This window comes from Choloepus didactylus, chromosome 3 (assembly GCF_015220235.1).
Source record: "Choloepus didactylus isolate mChoDid1 chromosome 3, mChoDid1.pri, whole genome shotgun sequence".
NCBI lineage: Eukaryota > Metazoa > Chordata > Mammalia > Pilosa > Megalonychidae > Choloepus > Choloepus didactylus.
In genome coordinates this window covers 114,804,017-114,829,889 of record NC_051309.1, presented here as the reverse complement: position 1 = coordinate 114,829,889, position 25,873 = coordinate 114,804,017, and the positions used below count along the sequence as shown (strand labels likewise).

At 35.2% G+C, this 25,873-nt stretch overlaps 1 protein-coding gene across 1 annotated transcript in view; it reads left to right on the top strand.

The window, feature by feature from the left end:
* Positions 1-25,873, top strand: part of PPA2 (inorganic pyrophosphatase 2) — an 89,266-nt gene that overhangs the window by 5,358 nt on the left and 58,035 nt on the right. Inside the window, exons 2-5 of the mRNA XM_037830383.1 lie at positions 6,582-6,646; positions 12,692-12,745; positions 14,652-14,771; positions 22,371-22,457. Coding sequence (XP_037686311.1) covers positions 6,582-6,646; positions 12,692-12,745; positions 14,652-14,771; positions 22,371-22,457 — 326 coding nt within the window. The remainder of the gene's footprint in view (positions 1-6,581; positions 6,647-12,691; positions 12,746-14,651; positions 14,772-22,370; positions 22,458-25,873) is intronic.

Here is a 25,873-nt window from a genome sequence, read left to right as displayed (position 1 = left end):
CTTCTTACCCATTCATCTCAGCAGGAAGCCAGCCAATCAACAAGTCTCTCCCATGCACACACAGTTCCCGGTTGGCTTTTCTAGTCCCTTATTCACAAACAGTCAACGGTCATCTACAACTGTCAGACTTTCATCACCACTATGCTAACAAAACTGCTTTTGTCAGGGCCACCTGTGACCTCCATGTGGCAAATTAAATGGTGAATATTAAGTTTTCATCTCATATGACCTATTAGTAGTATTTTTTTTTCACTATCACCTTCTCCTCCTTAAAACACTTTTTTTTTTCTCTCTTTGCCTCTGGGACAACACTCTTAGCTATCTTGTTTTGATATCTGCTCCTTCATTGCCTCTCTTGCTGAAACTTTCTCATATTTCTGAACTCTGTACTTTGTAATGCCACGGGCTCAGTCATTAACCCCGTTACCTATCTATACTCTCTCTCTTTAGGGCAGGAGTTGGAAAACATTTTCTGTAAAGGGTCATATAGTAAATATTGTAGGCTTGCGGGGGTAAACTGTGCTGTTTTAGTGCACAAGCAGCCATAGACAATATATAAATATACAAAAGCAGGTGGTGGGCTGGATTTTGTCTCATAGTTTGCTGACCTTTGCTTTAGGTGATCCAGTTCCATAGGTTTAGATGCCATTTATGACTGCTGGGTTTGTATTTCTAGCCCCAATCTCTCCTCATCTGACTGTCTTATCTCTATCTTCACTTAAATGTCTAAGCAGCATCTTAAAAGCCTCTTAAGAAGCATCTTTGCACATTTCAAAGTTAACATGATCCCCCCATTCTCACCCCAACTTGTTTCTTTCTCAGTCTTCACATCTAGAACCAATACCCAAGAAGTAATTCTTGCTTGGCCTCTTTTACTTTTTCCCTACATCTAGTTCATTAGCCAATCCTGTCAGGTATGCTTTTGGAATGCTTCCAGAATACAATAACTTCTCTCTACTTCCACACCTGCCATGTTAGTCCATGCCCCCATCATATTTCACCTGATCAATTGCAGTAACTTTCTCAGGCCTGTGATCTGAGGAGTGGGTTAGTTCCTTCTATAGAGATTTTAAAAATTGCTACAGCCTGCTTTCCACACAGCAGCCAGAATATTCCTTTTAAAATATGTCAGACCATGCCTAGGTTCTGCTCAAAACTCCAGTGGCTTTCTGTTTCATTCAGAATAAATCTGAAATGTTTACCACAGTCTACAAGGTCCTGTGTGATCTAAAGCTGTGCTACTACTCTGAATTCACCTCTGACCACTCTTCCCTCTGCTTACTGTGCTCTAGTCAGCTTGGCCTCCTTGCTGTTCCTCAAGCATGCCTGCATGCTGCCTCGGCACCTTGGAGCTTGCTGTGCTTGTAATGCTCCTCGCTGAATATCTGCTTGGCTCACTCCTTCATGTGTGCTGAAATATTACCTAACAGAGAGACCCTTCCTGAAAAAATATCATCCTTTTCCATTATTCCCCATTCTCTTGCATTGATTGCTTCATAGAGCCTATCATACCTGACACAATTACTGCTTCTATCCTGCCACTAGAATATAAGTTTCATAAGTGCAGAGAATTTGTATCTCCAGTAACTGAAATAGTGCTTGATATATTGTATGTGTTCAGTAAGTTTACTGAGTGAGTGAATTTAAGGAAAACTTACAAGTTAAATGGGAAAGGAAGAAAGAAGGAAGAAGAGAACTTGAATAAAAACAATCAAATGGGTGTCCTCTAAGATTTTAAAAGGTATTGCATTCATTAAAAAGAAAGGGGGTGGGGAGCGTAGTTATGAAGGAAAAACGATCTGAGAACTTGTGCTCTTGGAAATTAAAATGTGATTGTTAAAATAAAGAACTCAGTAGAAGGATTAAAAGATAAGGTAAAAAGATTTACCACAAAGTAGAACAAAATGTCGGAACAGAAAAAAGGAGTTAGACATGGAAGTTCAATCTGGAAGTCTAATATTTGGCCAATATGAGTTCTAGAAGGAAAGCACCAACAAAATGGAGAAGAAATTGTCAAATGCATGATAGAAGAGATCCAAGAATTGAAGGACCCAAGTGTTCTGGCTCCTAAGCAAATCATCATGAAATCTCAGAAAACTTAGGATATAAAGAAGATCTTAATAGTCCTGGCAGGGGAAAACAGTCACCTGCAAAGGAATGAGACTCAAACTAGTAACTGACTTCTCATCTGTAACGCTGGGTGCTTGAAGACTGGAATAATGCCTTCTAAATTCTGACAGAAAATAATTTTTCTCCCTGAGTTCTTTGCCCAGCCCAGCAATCTAGGGGGAGGAATGAATAAAGACATTTCAGATATTCAAGGACTTGGAAAGTTTACCCTACATGCAGCCTTCATACAGAACATGTTAGGGATATGCTCCTGCAAAATAAGTAAGTAAAACAAAAAGGATGAATGCATGGCATCTGGAAAATCTAAGCTGGAGAGCAGAGAAGCAAAGTCTTGGGATGTCAAGAGAGCATCCAGTTTAGATTGTAGTAGGGTAGAGGGTTCCAAAAAGAGCTATTTGGGTAAAGAGAGGATTTCATAGTTTTGATGGTATCTGTGAGACATTGGAATATTATATAGACACAATTTTGACTGACAGTACAAACAGTGCAAAAAAGACAGTTAGAAGTACAAGGAAAGATAGAAGCTGAACAAGAAAGGAAATTAAGTTATAGTGTCATATTTGGCCAGGAATCAACCCATAGACAATGCTTCTCAAACTTAGCTGAGTGATATAATTACTTGTGGATGCTTGCTAAAAATATAGATATTCATGTCCCTTTCCTTGAGATTCTAACTCACTTGGGGGATGGGGATCCAGGAATTTGTATTTTAACAAGACTCAGAGTTTTTCTTAGACTTAAAAAAAAGTTTGGAAATATACTAATAGGAAAAGCATAGAAAATGCAGTATAATTACAGAACATTTTATCAGCCTTGAAATGAAAAAAAAAAAAAAAGTGCAGAAGACAAAAAATGGAGAGGAGAATGAGGAAAGAGGTAAAGGCAGATTTGTGGGGAGTCAAGGAATACTATGCATGTTTGATGGAACAAGGACTAAAGGTGTAAACGTCCAAATTAACCAATAGAAGATTTCAGATAATGAAGTTCTAATCTAAAATGTATCACTAATTTATTCTGTGGCTCTTGGAAAGGACTGTCACTTCTGTGTGCTTCAGGTCTAGCATCTTTAAAAAGTGGCATCCATTGCCATTGCCACAGGGCTTGCTCCAAATACCATATCTTAGTGTGCCTCATATATATGTTATAGATTTCCTCTTTCATTTTATACAAGACCAGAATATATAGAACATATCTTTAAACCCACCTTTAGAGAAACTTCTTACTCTCTAAATGGAGCATAACAGCATATCAATAGCACTGACCCTAGAAAACTTTTTTTTTTTTAAATTCAGTTTTATTGGGATTTATTCACATATCATACAGTCATCTGTGGTGTACAGTCAACTGTTCACAGTACCATCATATAGTTGTGCAGTGCATTCATTACCCCAATTTTTGAACATTTTCCTTACTCCAAAAAGAGTAAAAATAAGAATAAAAATAAAAGTAAAAAAGAACACCCAAATCATCTCCCCCCTCCCACCCTATTTTTCATTTCTTTTTTGTCGACTCCAGGAATCTTTTAATGGGTTTTCATCTCCATCATTTGTCCATGATGTAAATGACTAGCTCTGTAAGTGTGCCAGGGTATCCTTTGTGCTTATATTTACTGTATGGTGATGGTGATAGTGATAGTGATGGTGTAGTACATATCTGCTCTTCCGGGCTAGATTATGCGTTCGTAATGGGTGTGGATCACTTTTTGTTCTTTTGTCTCTCAGCATCTGGTACATTGCCTTTTGCATATGAAACACTCTTTAAATGTGTGTTGCTTAACTGAAAAAAACTATTGAGAAAATTAAGTGTCAGAGAAACTGAGTGACTTTATCAAGCTCAGTAACTAGAAGTTAGTCTCTTGGCCTCTGCATTCATTGCTCCTGTACAAATGTATAGGTATATTGTCCATCATTGTGTTACCTTTTTCTGCAATGTATGTGTTTTTAAATACTTTATTCCAGAAATAGTTATTTTTATTCTTTTTAATTTAATACTAATTTTTACATAGGATTAATATGTCATGATCCAAATGGCTTCTTGAGTTGGTATAGACCATTCACTCATTTATATTTTTTACCTAACAAAATGAGAATTAGAAAACAGTTTAAGCATATATATTGACATTATTTGAGTGTTTAAATATAATATTTAGACACCAATCTAAAGAGATAGCCATCTAGGAATGTTTGTCAGAAATCGTCAGCTTTTAGCTATCATAGCTTAGTCTAGTCCTGTTTTTCCCTCAGACTTGAGTAACACTCACTCACCTTAAATGTCTATAAGTTTGTTGCGGCCTGTCCAAAGTTAACAAGAGAATTAGAGCTTAAGGAAATGTAACACCAAATCGATGTGCTAGAGTTAGCATTTACTCTAGTTACAAAGATGGCCCAGCTATTCAGTTGAGTGTCCTATACTTCCTTGATTTAGTAATGAGCTTCCCTGATTTGTGCAACTTCCCAGATTCTTATAGCTAATATTATTGTTAGTTTCCATTACTATGATAGGTCCTAAATGTAACAACCGAAGTAATATGCGAAAGAATTGTATTTTTCTTCTCTTCAGTATTCTACCTTTCTTTGTGACTTAAAGCAGAAAAGGAGGATAATCACAGAGAGGTGATTCTTCTTTAGAGCAAGAGTTTCCATTTATACATTAATTACATTTCCTTAACGTATTTTTAGTTTTTTTTTAGCTCTATATTTAGTTGTCAAATTTACTTTCGGTAAAATTCATTCTTTTTTTGTGACAAATTTATTCTTTTTTCACCAAAGTGTATATTCATGAAAACACCACCACAGGCAAGGCACAGAGCAGTTCCATTCATTGGTACAAAAAAATTCCCTTGTGTTCCCCCTTTAGCGTGAACTCCTTCATTTATCCCCACCCACTGGTAACAACTGATCTGCTCTCTGTCATGTAGTTTTACCTTTTCTAGAATGTCATAAGAATGGAATCATAGTACTATTTGAGTCTGGCTTCTTTCACTTAGCACAGTGCCTTTTAGATTCATCCATTTTGTTGTGTGTTTCAATAGTTCATTTCTTTTTATTGTTGAGTAGTTTTCCTTTGTATGGATGTAACAGAGTTGGATATCTATTTCTCAGTTGAAGGTCATTTGGGTTGTTTCCAGTTTTTGGTGATTTTGAACATAACTGCCATAAATGTTGACTTAGAGGTTTTTGTATAAACCTAAGTATTCATTTCTGTTGGTCAAATACCTAGTAGTAGGATTTCTGGGTCACATGGTATATGTTTACCTTTGTATTAAGCCCAGATGTTGGAAACTGATGTAGATCTTTTAACATTCCAGTAAAATGGCATATTGGGTCACATTTATTTAAATATCACATACATTTAAAACTATTTAAAATCTAAATTTTGGTATATGTAACTTCAAAGATGATAGTTTCTGTTATTGAGTGTTTTTTGTCTTGTTTTTTGCTTTGAGCTTAACTTAGTATTAGCATCCTTATCACTTTAAGTGGAAGCAAATGTTTGTTTCTTTTCTTTTAATTCAGTAGAATTTCCTCTTGCCTTTGGACCCCTTTCCATGTAATTGTAGGTGGAAATTGGAAATTCTATTGTTAGATTTCTCCTAGAGAAATTGACATCATTTTCAATCCAAGTAATTTAGTAGGTCTGTTTTCAAAAGTGAAATTACTCACTTTTTTGGGCTTCAGTCTGTTTTATACATTTTCTAAAGTATTAAAGTGTTATAGAACACTTTTTAGATGTTCTAAGTTGCCGGAATAAGTAAATGACTTCAACAGCTGAAATGTAGTATATTCGGTATAAATTTCTCTTAGAGTGTCATATTGGATCAAATTTTAAAAGTTGAATTAAGCTTTAATTCAAATTGGGAATTAAAGTTAGTGTTGAGAAAATGGTGTTTAAAAGTAGATAAGGATACTGTATTAGTTGGGATTCTCCAGAGAAACAGAAACTGCACAACCATAGGGATTGGCAAGTCTGAATTCCATATGGCAGCCTGCAAGCTGGAAATGTCAAAAAATTGATTCTGAAATCTGGCATGTCTGAACTCTGTAGAGCAGGCTGCAAGCTGGAAATTCTGATGAAGGTAAAGTTGATTCCCCAGGAGAAGCTGGATGGCTGAAGAAATGGCAGAAATTCTTCTTTTTGACTGCTGGAGTCCTCAGTTCTACGTTAAGACCTTTAACTGGTTGGTGGAGGAGACCCCCCTCATTGATGAGGGCAGTCTCCTTTGTTGATTGTAGATGCAGTCAGCTGTAGATACAATCAACTGGCTAAAGATGCTCATACATCTATGAAATACCCTTATAGTATCAATTAGGCCAGTGCTTGCCTGGCCGAACAATTGTACACCATTACCTAGCCAAAATGAATTGTGAAATTAACCATCACAGATGCTATTGCTTTAAAGAACAATGCAGTTCATTGCTTTAACTCTATGGTTTTTGTTTGTTTGTTTGCAGAGAATGTAGCTGGTCACTACATTTCCCCCTTTCATGATATTCCTCTGAAGTTGGACTCTAGAGAGGTATTGTTTTAACTTGTTTTGGGGATGAAAATATGCACTACTATACATTTTTTGGAAGCACTTTGAAAAGAAAGAAGGTGGTTGGAAGCCAGGAAAGGAAACAGAGAAGTTATTGTAACAGAGTAGTAAACTTACTTCATGGACTAGAATTTGTATGAGGATAGGATTTTTCTAGGAGGATTTGGGAAGAAAAGTGTGTTAGTGATCCATAAAACTTAGAATTTGATAGGGAATAAAGATTTAAAAATGAGAATTTAAGAAGTTAAAAAGAGACTTAAAAATAATAATATAGTTAAAATTTATGGATTAATTTCTATTTGTTAGCCATCCTGTGCCTATTATTTTCTTAATTTTTATTGGGTACTATTATTATCTACAAGGAAGATGAGTCTTAGGTACTTTTTGTGACTGGTCTAAGATCACCCAGCTGGTAAGTGGCAGAGTCAGGTTTCAGACTGCAATTCTGACCTCAAAGGTCATGCTCTTTTCTCACTGTGTGAAACTGATGCTAGTAAAATAAGATTGGGCAAATGGTGGTGGTCTCTTAGAGCCTAATATCACTTGACAGTTGTAAAGTTGTAAAGGATGCAATCAAATAGGAGTTGGAGGTCTGCTGTTATAGGTAGAACTGAGAGGGGCTCAGAATTGTTGGGGCATCTTGAGGGTTCTCCTGATTAGCAGACGAGCTGATGTAATTAGGGGATGTTAAGGATCATTACCAGGCTGGATGTTATTTCCTTTAAATCAGAGTAGTGAACTGGCTTATTTAATGACCACTTTTGTTAAAGGTACACAACTGTTAAATAAATGGCAAGACTGCATTCTAGTCTGAGATTATGTGGGGCTGGTTAGTGGGGTTAGGTTTTCTGGACTGTGAGGAGATCATCTAGAGGCAGAGGCCAGTGAAGAAGTGAGGGACCTGCTTCAGATGCCAGATGCTTTGACCTTGTTGGTGTTACTCACTTCAGAGCTCAATATCACCTATCATTATAAGGTGATAGAACCTTGAAGTAGGATTGTGCTGCTTCCCAACTCTTCAGAGTACTGGACAATAGGGAGAATAATAGCAAATTTTAATCTAGTGTTTACAGTGCTTAGCCAGACACTGTGCTCAGTGCTTGACACACATTATCTGACCCTTCTGGGGGTAATGGTCTTACCCTTAATGGGGTTAAATACCTTGCCCATGGTCACAAAGCTAGTCTGATGTGCAGGTGAGATTTGAATTCATAGGCCCTCGCTCGCTCTGTAGTTACTACTTTTAACCGCTGCTGTGTAATGCCTCCAGCTTGGGACAGTGGGTCATATAATCTGGAGAGAGAAAGAGAGAACTCAGATATAGAGTGTGTGTGTGTGTGTGTGTGTGTGTGTGTGTGTGTATCTGGTGTATTTGTGTTTCTGTCCATGTATTTTTCCTTGTTTTTTTTTTCTTTTTGGCTAGTGAATCTCTCTTGTCTCCCAACACTTCTTGCTCTTGGCTCCAAAAGTGCACACATTCATTTACTCATTTATTCATTGATTCATTCGTAAATAATTATTGCATGCTTATTTTGAGCCAGGCACAAGAGATCCATAAGAGATGCAGTGGTGAATAAGGCAGATATAGTTCCCACTCTGTTAGTAGAGACAGACAGCCAACTATGTTAGTAGAGACAGACTAACAATTAAGTCAACCAGACAGTGTTAAGTCCTCTAAAAATGAACCAGGATAATTAAAGTAAAGAGTGACTGGTGGGAACTGCTTCACTTAAGGTGTACCTTTATGAAATCTGTGTGCCTCCTCCTCTTCAATAAACCTGGGAAATATCTGGCCCGTAGTATCTTGGAGATGTATATTTGAGAATCATGTAGGAGGAAGGGGTGATGTTAGAACAAAGAGTAGGCTAGAAACATCTCAGTGGCCATAATATTCTGCCTAAGCATGATGGGTTTTGGGGACTATGAGATTTAGAATTACATCAGGTGACACTGAGGCTAGGGCAGGGCAAAATGTAACAGGATATGCCAGTGAATTGTGGGGAGGTGGAGATAGGTACACATAGTTGTCGCATAAAACCTTGTAGCTTTTCTCATTCTCAGCCAGTAATGATTAGGACAGTTGCAACTTGTACCTTAGAGTGCACTATTTTAAGAATGTTTCAAGGATGATTCAGAATCATTTTTTCTGTTTGTTCTTATGTTTCCTTCATTAGTAGTCATTATGGCATTATGGTGTATAAACGTTATGTATAACTTGTGAGCATTTGTGAATAGCATAATTTTTCTTCCCAAAGCACCACATAGTCTGTTTTAATTTAAAACCAGCAAAACTGCTTGATAGAGGCGTAGTAATCACACCTTGGAAGAATTAAAAGGCATGAGGTGCAGCCGAGTACTTTCATGTCTTGTTAGTCACACTCCCTGGAGTTTCATTTTGGTAATGAAATGACTGTTTTAAACATAAGCACTGGAAACTGCCAGTCTTTCCTTAAAGTCTAAACAGAGACTTTGCTTGTTTTATAAAAACTGGGAACATATACTTGAAAGAGATTTAGCTTTTCTGATGATTTATTTTATGAAACACTTTTGTGCTCCATTCATAGGGGATACGAATGTTGAGGGAAAACTCACTGGGCATTTGGTAGGCTCTCTGTTGAATCAGGTTTCTGGCCAGTCTCTGCAGTTGAATGTTTATACCACAGGCATATTTTTATTGTTCTGCAGTGCACCTGTATTCTTTCATGAAATATTAAATCATAAATATCCTTTTTTTCTTTTATAGGAAAATTACATTCCCACAAAGAGAGCACGTAGTGGTGAACATGAGGTTTAGCTAACGGTTTTTATCTTTGCAAAGCACTTTTATACTGTCTGTTAAAGATCTTCATGATAGTTTGTATTTATAAAGTGCTTCTAGAATTTTTCTCCCTGCAAGGCTTTCATGTGTGTTCTAATTTTTTCCCCCTTCTCATAACTCTTAAGGCAGCTAGGAGATATTATGACTTCACTTTATAGGGGAAAAACCTGAAAGAATCAAGACATGGGCCCAGATTTTAGTAGCAAGTTATTTACCACGATAGATGGTCTAAAATAAATGTACTTCATGAAAACTGGTCAGTTTACCATTTTTTTTTTTTTTTTTTTTAATTGTAAGGGAGATGATTTGATTAGCAGTTTTAGAATCCCGGAACAGCAGTCTTTTAGGAATAGAGAAGAGAAATAGTTATATCAAGCTATGCTAAAATATGTTCTGAATATACCTTTCAAACATGTGACTGTCAAACCTTGGATAGTTCTTGACTTAGCACCAGTACATTTGATTGATGTCTGTCATCCCATCTCTTGCTATCAATGTTCTCTTATCCTCCTAACACCTGCAGCTTTTCCTAGCACCTTTCTTTCTTTTCCCTTCCCAGCCTTATTTCTGTCTATTCTCCACCCCAACTGAAAACTTATACTTCCAATCTTTAAATCCATCTCCAAATATAGCTTTGGGGGCTGTTTAATTCCTACAGCCTTTCCCTGCCATCCATCCTCTTTCTTTCTACACTGATGTTTTGGGATGGTCCTTGAACCTTCTATATCGGACTCACAGTGTTTGTTAAAAATTCAGATTCCTGGGCTCCACCCCAGATCTACTAAATCTACATTTGTAACAAGTGCTCCAGATATGTCCTAAACATGCTGGAGTTTGAGAACCACTGCCTTACGAATTAGTTAAACAGACATTCAGGTGCTCAAGGCTTTGTAAGTTCCTAGGGCCTTTGTGTAACAGCCTGCAAACAATTGTTCAGTGGGAAAATGTATTCTGAGTCCAGACAGCTAACTTAAAATTTATTTCTTAGAACACAGCTAATATATTGGAGGCTGCCTGATTTGAGTTTATTTGAAATTTTGAGAATTAGAGAGGAAAGAAGGGTAATTTCTTTCCTTTTTTCTCCCAAGTATGTAAAACTTACTGACTGCGTTTTCCTGTTATTGGTTTTTCTCCTTGATATAAGGGAAAAATTGGGAGAAAGAAAAGTACTGGAGTAGGAGGTCAGTTCCCCCTGCTACATATACAACTTTCTGACTTGATTTGTGCCTTCTTTTATCTTTTGATTTTCTAATAAATTTCAACAGATCATTGTTGCTTTATGATTAACACTCATCTTAGGAACAAGACTAACTGGCTTTAAGAAATTACAGCCCATGTACATTTTATTCAGTGAGAGAAGAAAGGCAGCCTGGAAACATCTCTTGGTGATCAGGAACAAGTGACTAGGGGAGAGGAATTTCTAGAGTGTGTGGTTTTCAGGCTTAGAATTCAAACCTCAGCGATTGAAATTTTGGCCTAATTCAAGTCTTGGTGAGTGGTTTTGGTGGGTGTTATTGTGCAAGACGATTGCCACTACCTTGGCCTTCTCTGTCGCCTCCAAGTACACATCCACATGCATTTGTTCTCTTAGAGCCAGGCTTTCAGGGATGAATAAATTATGTGAACATCTGCCATTTACTTAGGTTTTTCTTTTTAACAGCTTCTTCAGACATGTTTAAACAGGTGCAGGGGTGTCTCATGAAAGAGCATAGAAAATGAAACATAACAGCAGGGCTGTGTATAAGGTTGATTAAGATAGGTGTAGGTCATACTTTTCAGAGCAATTGTTGAGAATTCATTCTCGGATTTGTTCTTTATCTCATTCTGGGTATGCAGTCTTGCCATTTGTAACTTTTAGTCTTATCTAAAAAAAATAATAAAAGCCATCATTGCTTTTGTGATTCAGTATATATTTATATTTAATTGTGTAAATGACATTCTTTGAATTAACAACATTCTGTGTTTAACTAAGAAACTCCCAGATAATGTTTAGCAATGTTGAAAACCAGAGGTTTTGAGCTCTGGCTACACATCAAAATTGCTTGGAGAGATTTTTAAAATAACCAGTGCCCTGGCCTCACCCCAGACGAACTGAATGTGGAAGGTGAGGCTCTAGAAATTTTTCTTTTTTTTAATTGGTTAAAGCTCCCTGAGTGATTTTGATGTGTGCGAGGACTGAGAATAAGTATATTAAACTGTAGCTTCTCAAATGATCTGTGGTAAAAGACTAGCTTTTTTGTTTGTTTCTAATCTTTTCTGTACCAATGCTTTAAAAAAATTAAAAAAATAAATTATTAAAAAAATGAGATTCAGGCACCAATGTTTTATTTTTTGATTCAACAGGCATAAAAATTGCTCAGCTAACTATGAATATTTCCAAATGGATCAATAGTAATCAGCTTTCAGGTTGGCCCTGGCCCATGGACCACATGTAATAGCACTATTTTAAACTATTGCTGTGTTGTGATAAATTGTTACTGATGTCAAAATGGCATGCAAGTCAGCCTTAACCTTAGGACTTTCTCTATGTAAGACAAACTGTTGAAAGTTATTTTTATTCATCATTGACCCAAAATTTCCTTTGTTTTAAACATTCTATGAAGTTCAAAAATGATAAAAAGAGACAACGGTCCTTCTGTAACTTTAGGGAACCTTAGATCACGTCACTGTATATACAAGCTAAGTTTAGAAAGGCATCAGTCTAATGTTTCTGTACCAAAACTTTAATGGCTGCCTACATAATATCCTTAATTTTACATTATAATAGCTTGAAATTGAATATTGTTTTATAATTTTTAAAATATTTTACTCCATTTTTTACATTTTCATAGAAAATACAAATTCAAAGCTGAGTATACACTTTAAAGAGGGTGTTTTTCTACTTCTGCCTCTCTAGTTTATTTTACAGATTGGAAAAGTGAGACTGAATGCTTACATGATGAGCCCAGTATCTCGCTCTTTTTTACTTGACAAAAAAAGAAAAGTTTCCTGACTCCATTCTGGTTCTGTCACTGCACTGCAAAGTTATTTCCAGAATGTACTGACCTCTGATGCTGTGCTTTAGGCAACTTCTGTGATTTTTTTAGCAGCAATTTAAGGCATAGTTAGAAGTGTGATGCAGACTATAAACATTTTTATGTGAAAGGATTCTTATAAAGAAGATAAGTGAAAAAATAAAGGATAGGTGATTTTTTTTTCTTTAATTTCAGAGTATGTTTAATATGATTGTAGAAGTACCTCGCTGGACAAATGCTAAAATGGAGGTATGTCTTTGGATATATCCTATTAATATTAAATGGAAATTAGAACTTAATAACCATATGAAAACTTTATTTCTTGATTTCAAGTTGTTTGCTGTAATATGTTGAATTTGGGATGGTCAACAAACATCTTTATAATAAATAAAACAATTAAAAACATTTTCATGAACTTTCTTTGATTTTAATTTCAAAAAGCAAAATAGTATTCAAAACTGGGTATACATTTTAAAGAGAATGTTTTTCCATTTTTGCCTCTATAGTTAATTATACATATATTTTAAAAATTGTCCTTGATTCCCCTTTCTTTGAAAATGACAAATATTTTCAGGGTTTCCTTAAATATATTCTTAGATGTATTTGTTTCATGGACATAAATGAAACTTGTGGCTGGTGGTAGTTTTACTGTCTGAGGGCTTAATTGTCCTTTAAATTTTACTCTGCTAGGAATGAAAACATTTCCTGGCCAACTCTTGATTTATGTTCACTATCTAAAAACATCTGATGTTGTCCTGCTTAATTTTCTTTTCTTTCTTTCTTTTTTTTTTTTTTTAATCTTTTTCATGAGACATGAACCCATTAAGAATTTCCTTTTTACTTTTCAGACTTTTATTGTTCCATCTTCAGTTAGATAAGACTTATAGTTCTGAGTGAAATTTAGTTTGTGGCACTTAATTTGTTTAATTATTTAAGCCTTTCTCCTACCATTTTGGATGTGATGGTAAGTATTATATCAAGTGTTTAAATTAGGGATTGTTGTTTAGGTGTGTAGTTTTCAAAAATTTTCTTGAAGATGTCAGTAATTTCATGAACTCCTGGTACTATTTTTTGTTAATGATTTAATAGGCCAAGTAAAGATATTAGATTCTTCTTCTGATCTTATTTTAGGTATAATGTTTCATCATTTTTGCTACTGCCCACATCAGTTAGGTATTGGATCTAAGAAACTATGAGATTTCATCCAATTTGAATAGTGGTTTTTCATTCAGACATGGTTTCAGTTATTTTTTGTTTACATTATAGTAGAGATTTTTTTTTTCTCTTTGAGTAGCAATTTAGATATGTTTTGCTAGAAAAGTAACTTTGAAATGAAATCACTTGGTGTGAGTCTTTGAGTTTATTATCATTAGATTGATTAGTAACAAAAACAAGTTGATTAATCTTAATCTTCTTGCCCTTTCAATCATTTCATTATTTGTTTTAGGAATAATGGAGTACATAACTAACCAAGTGCCTAAATATATATTATCTGATGTTTTCTTTCTAGATAGCTTTTTTTTTTTTTAATCTTCATTTTATTGAGATATATTCACATACCATGCAGTCATACAAAACACATCGTACATTCGATTGTTCACAGTACCATTACATAGCTGTACATTCATCACCTAAATCAATCCCTGGCACCTTCATTAGCACACACACAAAAATAACAAGAATAATAATTAAAGTGAAAAAGAGCAATTGAAGTAAAAAAGAACACTGGGTACCTTTGTCTGTTTGTTTGTTTGTTTCCTTCCCCTATTTTTCTACTCATCCATCCATAAACTAGACAAAGTGGAGTGTGGTCCTTATGGCTTTCTCAATCCCATTGTCACCCCTCATAAGCTCCATTTTTATACAATTGTCTTCGAGATTCATGGGTTCTGGGTTGTAGTTTGATAGTTTCAGGTATCCACCACCAGCTACCCCAATTCTTTAGAACTCTGGATAGCTTTTCTTACACGGTACTGTAAAGTAGTAATAAGAACTGGTTTAATTTATTTTAAAGCACTTTCTATCAGTAAGTTTGAATATGAATATTTAGTATGAAAACAACAGATATAAAAAACACTATTTGTGTATAGAATTAATCATTTCTCATTCTCCTTTATCCCCTCTACCCTCCTTTTCTACCCTGTGATATCCTTAGATTGCCACCGAGGAGCCATTGAATCCCATTAAACAAGATGTAAAGAATGGCAAGCTACGCTATGTGGCAAATATCTTCCCTCATAAGGGTTATATATGGAATTACGGTGCCCTCCCTCAGGTAACATTTTTGTTATAATGGTGAAACTTTTCTGTCTTCTGAGTAAATTGCCTTGTAAATCCTGTGAACTACTTGAATTTAAATCAGTTCTGAGGACCTGTTGGTTGAGAGATTAGTAAATCTGAAATTTTTTAATGCAGAGTTTTATTAAAGCAGTAAGTTTTGTTTTAAACCATATATATGTCCACAATCAAGTTCTTGGAGTTAGGTATATAGAATCCTCACATTTGGCATTTTGAACATGTATATATATTTTTTTCTGGGGTTGGCCATTAAGTGTCAGTGACAAGTGTTTAAGCAAAGCTTTATTTACAATCGTTCCTTTGGATATGACAAGTTATACATTTATAGAAATTCTTGTATTTGTATGATGACATGAATATTATTTTGTAAACTTTAGCAGATGAGTTTTTAAAATTCAACTTTTTTCAAGACTCATTGTGAATTGACTTAGATAACTTTATTAATAACTGTTCTGAGTTTACAGTTTTTAGTGGAAAGCAGTGAAAAAAGGGTAAATAAGGGCTAAATAATAGTAAAGCAGCATTTTCTTAGAAGAACACTGGTTCTTGCTTTGCCTGCTTTCTTACCCCATTTTTTTTTCCTCTCGTGTCCCCTCACTCCTGGGAAGTGGTAACTGCTTTCAGATTATTTGAGTGAGTAAAACTCAAGAATATGCAGAACCAAAAGTCTGGGTGTTTGGGATGTAGAGAAGCATCTGCCTTTATGTTTATGAAAGCCATTAGAACACATATCTGTCAGGAGACTTAATTTTTATATTTTATTTAATTTACTAATTTTAATGTTTTACATGAAATTCCAAAATGCAGTTGGGAAGGCATCTGAGAAAAGGGGATCTTGCTTTATCCAGTCCCCCAAAACAGCTGCACACACAGCATAAACTGTCACAGGAAAAGAAAAGAGAAAAATTGTTTTTTGAAGAGCTGGGCTGCCTCTGCTGCCTTTAGACCACTTGCACGAATGCATCCTTCTTTAAAATGGGTACTTCTAAAGTGAGGTACTAAGAACGAGAATACAAATGAGAAATAGATAAAAGATCAAGGCAGCCTAATAAGTGGCTAAGCATGTAGGTTTTGGAGCCTGATTGCCATTTACTAGAATTGTGACCTTGGGCAAGTTGTTTTTCTGTGCTTTGCTTTCTCCATCTGTAGAAAAGAGATGATAAAGTACCTACTGCATATGGTTGCATTGAGATTTAATAAGTTATTGCACATACGTGCTTAGCATAACAGATTGTAATCACATTATTATTACTATTACTATCGGTACTGTTATTATTGTATGGTCCTTTCTCTAAAGGAATTTACAGTCTCAAGGGGGTGATCAACAGCTAAACAGTGGTAACCAATGTGGCACTTTAGGTGATACTAACTCATCTGGTAATTTCATTATTTTATTTTAAAAAAAACAAAAACGCAAACCTATTGATAAGAAGGAAAGGAGATGAAGGATGGTGGGTATTTCGGTTTGCTAAAGCTGCTGGAATGCAATATACCAGAAATGAATTGGCTTTTAATAATGGGGATTTATTAAATTACAAGTTACACTTCTAAGGCCATGAAAATGTCCAAATTAAGGCATCAACAAGAGGATGATACCTTCTCTGAAGAAAGGCAACTGGCATCCGGGGTTCCTCTTGTCAGATAGCAAGGCACATGGCTGGTGTCTGCCGGTCCTTTGCTACTGGGTTTAGTTGCTTTTAGCTTCCGATTCCAGTGGCTTTCTCTCTGAGCAACTATGGGTTTTCTCCTAGCATCTCCTGGGCATTTATCTCTCTCTAAGTTCTCTCCAAATATCTCTGCCTTTTATCCCCTCACAAAAGACTCCAGTAGAGGATTAAGACCCACCTTGAATAGGCTGGGTCACATCTCAATCAAACAACCTAATCAAAAGGTCCCACTCACAATAGGTCTGCACCCACAAGAATGGAGTAAAAGAACATGGCCTCTCTGGGATACATAACAGTTCCAAACTAGCACAGTAGGTAAAAGGAAAGCGGCTTCTGTAGTTTATCTGTGTAAAACCTTGCCAGATGTTTGTGCCCATCTGGATGTGTTTCAGTTTTCAAGATGCTCTTATCTGTTATGGTGTTAGTCTGTTAGGTACAGTATATCCTCTGTTAATTACAACTGAATTAAACCACAGTGTTCTCTTAATTTGTTCCCCTGCATTCACTATTGCCTCCCTAAATTTCATGCTCAATTCAGTTTCCAAAGTGATCTTTTAAAACATAAACCTGCTTAAGTTTTTTCCCATGTGAGAACACTTCAATGATTTCCACTTACTAAAGGGTAAAATAGAAAATTTTTAACATGGCTTCTCCAACTTTGCATGATCTGGCCTCTGATTATTTTCCCAGCCTCATTTTTTAAAAACGGTTTTATTGAGATATATTCACATTCCAAACACTCCATCCAAAGTGTACAATTAATGGCTTTTAGTATGATTACAGAGTTGTGCATTCATCACCACAGCCAATTTTAGAACATGTACATTCCGCCAAAATGAAAAAGCCCATACCCCTTAGCAGTCGCCTCTCAATCCCTCTATGCTTCCACAGCCATGCATAACCACTAATCTAATTCTGTACCTATGTATTTATTTATATTTACATTTTGTACAAATGGAATCATACAATATATAGTACTTTGTGTTTCTTTCACTTAGGATAATAGTTTTTTAAAAATTATTGTTTTTTTTTTTTAATTAAGGAAGTTGTATGTTTATGTAAAAGTGATGTAAAAAAATACAGCATTCCTATATATCCCCTATTGTTGACACTTTGCATTAGTATGGAGTGATGAAAATGTCCAAAAATTGATTGCGATGATGAATGCACAACTATATGATGATATAGTTGTTTTACACTTTGGATGATTATATGATATGTGAATATATTTTGATTAAATTTTTTTTTTAAAAAGTAAATGAGGGGGGAGGAGGAGTGTGGGATGCTTTGAGTGTTCCCTTTTATTTTTATTCTTATTTTCATTTTTACTTTTTGGAGTAATGAAAATGTTCAAAAATTGATTGTGGTGTTGAATGCACAACTGTATGATGGAACTGTGAACAGTTGTACACTTTGGATGATTGTGTGGTATGTGAATATATTTCAATAAAGTTACATTAAAAAAAGCTAAAAAAAAAAAAAACAAAAAACAACTCTCCCTTGTGTGCTCCCATTCCCCCTTCCATTTTTTTCCTTTTGTCATAACATCTAACATCTTATAACATGCTCTATAATTTAGTTATTTATTATGCTTGTTGACAGGTTCTTCCAGCTAAAATACAGACTCCATGAGGTCAGGGATTCTGTTTTCTTCACTGATATATTCCAACTGCCAAGCATAGTGCCTGGCTCACTGTGGGTGATCAATAAATATTTGTGGAATGAATGAATTAATGAATGCATTGTGTGTGTGTCTTGCATTTGTTTCATGGGCATGTGTGCAGGTAGTGGATTTTGCTGTTCTCTGATTTGTCTTGTAATAGCAGGAAAATTGTTCAGAATGGTTACCAATGCTACTGTGCTTAGAAGTTTTAAGCTGCAAAATACTGTTTTAAGTAACAGTTTTTCCACTTATCTGGTGTTTTATCAGTTTGCTGTCGTTATTTCAGACCTTCAGCTGTCTAGACAATAACCTTAATCTCTCCTTCTCTACTGGCAAAAATGCTTTCTTCAAAGTTTTTACTTGGCCTGGACAAAATTCATCTTTGTCACCCCCCAAATTTTCCTGCTATTCACTTATATAATCTGTTATTCCAGTGTTATATTTCTGAGTTAATATTTAGAAGACTCAACTAGATAATGTTAAAGAACTAGAGTAATATTAAATTCAAGATTTTTGTAGTCTTAATGTAATATTAATGTGTTTATGTTTTTGAACTTCATTATAAATTTGGTTCATTGACCACAAATATAATCTAGTATCACTTACTGGCTTTATTACCTAGGACAAGTGACTAAATCACTTGAGTCCTGTTTGCTCATCTGTGTAATGGAGTTAATCATAATCACCCACCCCACAGGGTTATTGGGAGAATTGAATGAGATGATCAAAGTAAATTGTTTAGCTCCTTAGTAGTAAGTACTCAGAAACGTTACGTCATTGATGACACTGTTGCTCCTGATGCTAGCTGCTAAGAGTGAAAAAAAAAACTGGTAGAGGCTTTTGCTCCAAATTGAAGCTGGGAAAGTCTAAATAGTGGTTGAGTACTTTTAAGTTCCTTTGACTTGATGATAGGAATTCTGGTTAATCAGGAAGTAGTTCTCAAGAATCCCTTTACATACAGCTTTGTGCACTTCAATGATTTTTGAGGAGACCTGAGGACCAAAGCATGGTGTTATGAACATATTGATTAATATTTATAGATTGTAAGGTAATGACTTCAGATACCTGTACAGGGATGATCAAGATTTGAATTTAGGCTAATGAACAAATTGTCAGTAATAGTGTATTGTGATTTATTCATTTCCATAGTTTTATAGCCATCCTTTGCATGAGTATAACACAATTTATTTTTCTGTCAATAGGTTGTTTTTAACTTTTTGTTATGTCTTTCCTGGGTCCATGTTAAATTTTTTTATTTCCAGCTCTGCCCTTACTACATCTATGGGCATTTTTCTAGGATTCAAATTGCTGAGTTGTGAGTTATATACATATTTTACTTTACTGGATATCCCTAAATTATTTTCAAAAGAAGTTATAACAGTTTACACCTGTACAGTAGTATATGGGGTTCCAGATACCGCATATCTTTACCAGTATTTGGCATTATCAGATTTTTAAGTTTGGAAAATAATGTCTCATGGTTGTAATTTTTATTTCTCTGATCAGAATCGTTTTCATATGTTTATAAGTCATTCATGTTTCCTATTGAATCACCTGTTCATGTTGTCAGCCCATTTTGTATTGGATTGCCTTTTTTCTTACTTAGTTGTAGAATTTCTTTATAAATTCTTTATGCTAATCTTTTGTCACTTATGAAGCAAATATTAAGGGCATTTAGAACTTCTGTATGTTTCTTCTCTGCCTAGGGTTATGTACCGAAAGCTCCACAAGAGGGCGTGCTCAAAGTTTTAAATTAGTCAAGATTTCCTTTTGATTTCCTGGTGATTGTTTGAAATTATACTATGTTTTCAAATTAAATTAGACGTCTCTTAGAGCAAGTCTTTTTTTGTAGCAAAATCTGAGGCCCAAAGATGTTAAAGTATTTAAAGCAGAGCTGGAAATAGGGAGATCGTGAAGAACTGTCAGTTTAGCCTTAAAATTGACACATTGTGCAGGTTAAGAATTTTGCATTTGTGTACTTATTCCCTTGACAGAAGGACTGAATTGATAGGTAAAATTGAAAGTAGGTACTGAGGGAAACACCGGTCAACCAACCAACCAAGCACTTACCAAAGATAAATGAGTACAAATTAAATGAAGACAGATTTTGTCTCAGTAAAAGGAAGGAACATTTTTTAAAATTAAGCCTTATCAAAATGGACTAAATTATCTCATGAAATTGTGAACTTTCTGTTCACTGGTAGTATTTGTCCAGAATATGAATGACCACTAACGATCACAGACTATTAGGGGCAGGATGTATGTAAAGATTATCTTATTTAAGGCATTCTTTTTATAGATGAGGGAACTGAGGTCTGGATGTTTTAGCCAATGTAGTTTGTGGCTGAGGTAGGACTAATATCCAGATACCTTCCTTTAGGCCAGTGTGACTTCTAGGTTGTTTTATTTCTTCTGGGAGTCATGGTGATGGAGGTTCAAGAGGGACTCCTGCACCAGAAAAGAGAACAAGATGACAGTCTCACATATTTTCTGATTCTGCTTCTAGGTATTCTGATTTTGATTTTACCTCAGTCCCATCTTGGTTTCCCCTGCACATTAAGGTTAATCAACATTAATTAATGTTAGATTCTACAGGGCATTGACTTTGTCCCGTTCATCTCTGTGCCTAGCTCCTGGCCCAGGGTAGGTACCCAATAAATATTCTGTTGTGTGAATGGATGTCTGGTGATAGGTAACAGAAAAAAAAAAAGAAGTAGCAAAGGGAAGAGTGAGAAAGGACAGAACCTCTATAGGAAAACATACTTAGCAGATTCTGAAGGTAGGTAAAGTATTTAAAAGAAGAGAACCATGGCATAGAATGAGATTATATCTGAAAGTAATGCTATTGTTATCAAAATTTGAACATTAGGACATAATGAGTCAGAACACAGGTTCTAATCTCTTCTCTACTCTTTAGAAACTGTGAGCTTGAGCAAGTTGAAACTCTGCTTCAATTTCTTTATCTGTTAGATGGTGTTATTAACAGTACATTCCTCATCGGGAGTGTGTATGTATATATATGTGTGTCTAGTATACCTATAAGTACATATGTGTGTATCGCTTATGTCTGTCACATATAAGCAGTATATAAGGTTAACAATTAGAGTTACTCTTCTTAGTTTTTATTAATAGTATTAGTATAAGGAGTAGTAAAATATTGTTGGATTTGGTTTACTGATTTTTTGTAAGGATCAGTTAGTTTATTTTTGAATATTCTGTAATTTGGAAAATATTGGAGTTTATTTGGTGTTTAGGTGTAAATAATAGTCCATTTTTCAATTATCTATATAAAATTAGAGAAACTGAGATAATTCAAAATGCTAGAATCTTGAGATGATACATCTTGAGATGATGCTGAATCTTGAGATGATACATCTTGAGATGATACTGAATCTTGAGATGATACAGTCTCTGCTTCCCTTATAATGTAAATTTGGGGAATAAAAATAATTTTAGGGAACTGCTACAATTCCATTAGGGCTTTTTGTAGGGGAACGGTAGTGTCTAGGGGACATTTAAACTTGGTAACAAATTTCTATTATGCTGTTTGTTTATAAAAATTCCTATGTTTGTATTTTGTAGCCAACAATGGATAATCTTTAAGTAAACTTAAGAGTTGACGTCTTTTCATGCTTTTGTCAAGGTCTTGAGATTTGAGGGCAAAGGTAGAGGATATTTTAAATGGAATAAAATGGGGCAAAAATTGATTTTTCTTTTTTCTTTTTTTTTTTGATTTATGCTGTCCTTTAGTTTGTGAGAGGAAAACTGGCTTTTTTTTTTTGTAGTAGAAGTCATTTAAAGAATAAGAGGTTTATTTTCCAACACTGAAAATCTGACCTCTATGCTGTATCATATTAAAGGAAGCAGTGAAAAATGGAAGCAAGAGCTTAGGCAGGCATTGGAAACAAGGACATAGATAATGGGAACATTTAAACTAAAACTTTAAAAGTGAACATGAATTTAGACACTGGCTAAATTTAGAAGAGGAGTATGTTTGGAAATACCACTCACTTTCAGATGTGATTATACAGACAAATGAGAGACAGAGGAGGAAATACTATAAAATGTGTTTTAATTGTGATGATGTTTAATGATGTACTGGAACATTGGCCTTGAGCCTGTGTAATTTCTGAGGAAAATTTTTCTTTTGGATTGTAGCTATCTGTAGAACTTCATGGTTATATGGAAAGATTAATGTAAATTATAATGTGCACTAACCTATAGTTCTGCTTTTTATTTTGTTTAGACTTGGGAAGATCCTCATCGAAAAGATAAGAGCACAGACTGCTGTGGAGATAATGATCCTATTGATGTTTGTGAAATAGGCTCAAAGGTTTGTTTTAGTAACTGTTAATTCTAACATATGTTCTGGTTTATTCTTGCCATAAACTTTCAGTTCTCTTCTGAAGGCACCAGTTCTTCAGCTCTTCAAATTTCTGGTCCATTGATCCCTCTAATATCTATCTCTTCTTGTATCTTGGCTTCTTTCTCTTAAACCAGTGGTTGGCTAACAATAGCCCGTGGGCCAAATCCAGCCCACCATCTGTCCATAAAGTTTTATTGGAACATAACTACCCTCATTCATTTACTTATTGTCTATGGCTGCTTTTGTAACTCTATAATGCCACACTTGAGTAGTTGCAGTAGAGACTAAAATATTTACTAACTGATGCTTAACAGAAGAAAGTTTGCTGATTTCTGCTTTTAACTCCCTTGCCCATTATCCTGACAGAAACTTCAATTCTGATGAAATCAATCTGACACTCTTTTTTGTAGGCTGCCAGTCCTACTGGGGAAAAACAAACCCCAGGATCTCATAGGTTGATGTTACCCATTAATTCTTCTGTGTGTCCTTAGTCACTTCTTTGTCCTGTTTGCTACTGCATCTATTTCTAATAATTCATATTCTGTGAAGATTCAACTCCTCCCACTTTCTTCTCATTCCAAGCAGATGATGTCATTAATTTTGAAGACCTAATAGAAACCAGAAGATAAGAACTCCCTCACCTTTCCCCCTCAGATTTATAAACCACTTGGGCCTGCAAACATGGTTCCTTCCCTTCCTTCTGTAACTATGAGAGTTTTCTTTCTTATCTGGATGAGGGCTTCCACCTGTGCTCCAAATCATGTCCTCTTCTGCCTCTTGAGTGATGATATTTTCATATCCTTTCTCTGTATTTACAACTTCTCTTTCTTTACTGGCTTCCTCCCAGATGCCATGCATTTTTTCCCTCTTCACATTGAAGACTTGTGAAGAGTTTTGAACACTTATCTCCATTTCCTACTTCCCACTTAATCTCCAACCCACTGCAAAATTATTTCTATCTCCATTATTTCGATGAAACGGGTAAGGACACTGGTAATTTTCTTTTAGCTGTTTCCAGCAGGCCTGTTTTAAAGGCTTTGTCTAACTTAAATTTACCTTAGCATTCTTTGCTGTTTACCTTGTCTTCCTCCTTGAAATAGTTTCTTCACTTGACTTTCATTATATCATAATATCTTAGATTTTTCTCTAGTCATCTGGTTCCTCTGTCTTGGTTTCTTTTGCCAGCTCATCTTCTGCTCACTCTTTAAGTATTGGTTAGCGTGAGAGTTGTGCTCTTGTCCCTGTCCTCTTCTTCCCCTAAAGGGATTCCCTTGGTGATCCAATCCCAAGAATTCATGGTTTTGGTCCCAAATTGGTAAAACCCTTATGCAGGTATTAAGTGTGAGTAAAAATATTAAATGGGAGCATCTTATTTTTACCCATATAAAGACTTGTCAATGAGCATGTAATTAATGAGGTGGGTACCTGGAAGAAATCATATGAGAAAGTATGTGTTTGATAAAACGATTTGACTTCAAAACACTAATTTGTTATTAACAAAGGAATCCATCTAAGAAAACGCGATATATGGATTTTTAAGTAAACCTGCCAAAGTCATTAAATAAGCAGAATACAATTAAAGGGTTTAAATATAAGTGATTTTTAATATGGTATATATAATTAAATAATCTTGAAATTATACTTTTGCATTTTACATGGAAAACTTGATACAGAATAAACAGTAGATGTTTAGTACATAATTTCTGACAAATATATTGATGAGCTACTATTACTTTCTGAGCAAATGTAGTATTAATTATGAACAGTCAGGTGAAGATACTTCTGGTTTAATGTAGAACAGACTATCATAAGGTAAAGGAAAAATTCTTGTGGGCCAAGAGCTGCCAAGAACAGGGGAAGACAGCCTAGAATGGTGAAATTATTAAAAGTCATGTGAGACGAGAAAACAAATTTCTAGGGAACATAGTTGCCAGGAAGTAAAATATTGTTAGTTTATTCTAGAACTTACCATTTTATGGGTCTGGCTATTTTAAACTACTATTTTAAACCAAATGATCACTAAATACAGTTTTTTTTTTCCTTCTATGGGAATAGATTTCTTATTTTTGTCTGGTTCCATTTTTATCTTTGACCCAAATGTCCTCCGTTTTTGGGTTTTTATTTTTTCCTTTAATATTATTTATTGTGCAAGAAAATTTTAGCTATAGTAGTGGAAATAAAATCAAGGAGAAACCTTTTCTCACAACCTTCCTATCCTAATAAATCATAATGTTTTTATATTTCCATGTTTCCTTCCTCCTTGGATAAATATATAAACATTTTGCTTTTGTTGGTCATTTTTTCCATTTTATTTTCTATTATAGAGTTAAAATAGTTAAACCTTTTCCTGGATATAGCTTTTCCTTTTTAATTTCTTTTGGGATAGCTAGGTGTGGTAAGCAGAATTTCTCAAATGGCACCCCAAAGATTTCCATGCTAATCCCTGGAGTCTGTGAATATGATGAGCTGTCACTCCCTTGATTATATCATATTCTATGGCACAGTTTACTCTAAAGTAGGGAGGTTATTTATCCTGGATTATCCACACAGACCTGTTGTAATCACATGAGCCCTTTAAAAAAAAGGTTTTTTCTGACTGGTAGCAGAAGAGGAAGTCAGAGATTTGAAGTGTGAGAACTGACACACCATTGTTGGTTAGAAGATGGGGGGAAGTAGCCATGGGAGAAGGGATTTTGTTGGCTTTAGTGGCATATTGCTCCCTTGTTGACATCTAGCAAGGAAATGGGGACCTCAGTCCTGCAACTACAAGGGGCTGAATTTGGACAACAGCCTGAATGAGTGTAGATTCCTCCCTAGAGCCTTCCCCATGTGAGAGCCTGGGCCTCGTGAGATCCTAAGCAGAGTCCAACCATGCCCTGCCTGCACTCCTGTCCCATGGAAACTGTGAGCTAATTAATTTATGTTATTGTGAGCCTTTAAGTTTGTGGTAATTTGTTATACCAAAACAAAAACTGAATACACAGGATAACACGTTTACACAGTTTTACTTTCCATTGTTACCTTGTGTTGATTCGGTCCAGTGGAAGTTTTGCCCCATTCTTCAAATTCTGGATCAGTGTAGAACTTTTGTTGTGGTCCACGGTTATTATAGTCTGCTCCAACTACATGGCTGAGAGTTATGAGCACTTGAAAAATGTGAGCTGGTAAGTACATGTAGAACCCAGAGAGAAAAAAATTAGCATCTGTAGAATGCCTCTTACGGTCTAGTTAATATACCTGTTATTTCCTTTGATCTTTACTTCAACTCTGTGAGGAATAAGTAATATACTCTCCATTTTACTGTCGAGAAACCAAGGTTTAAAATATCATGTGAAGTAATTTTCTTAAGATTACATTTAGGAATGGTGGAGAAAGTATTCAAC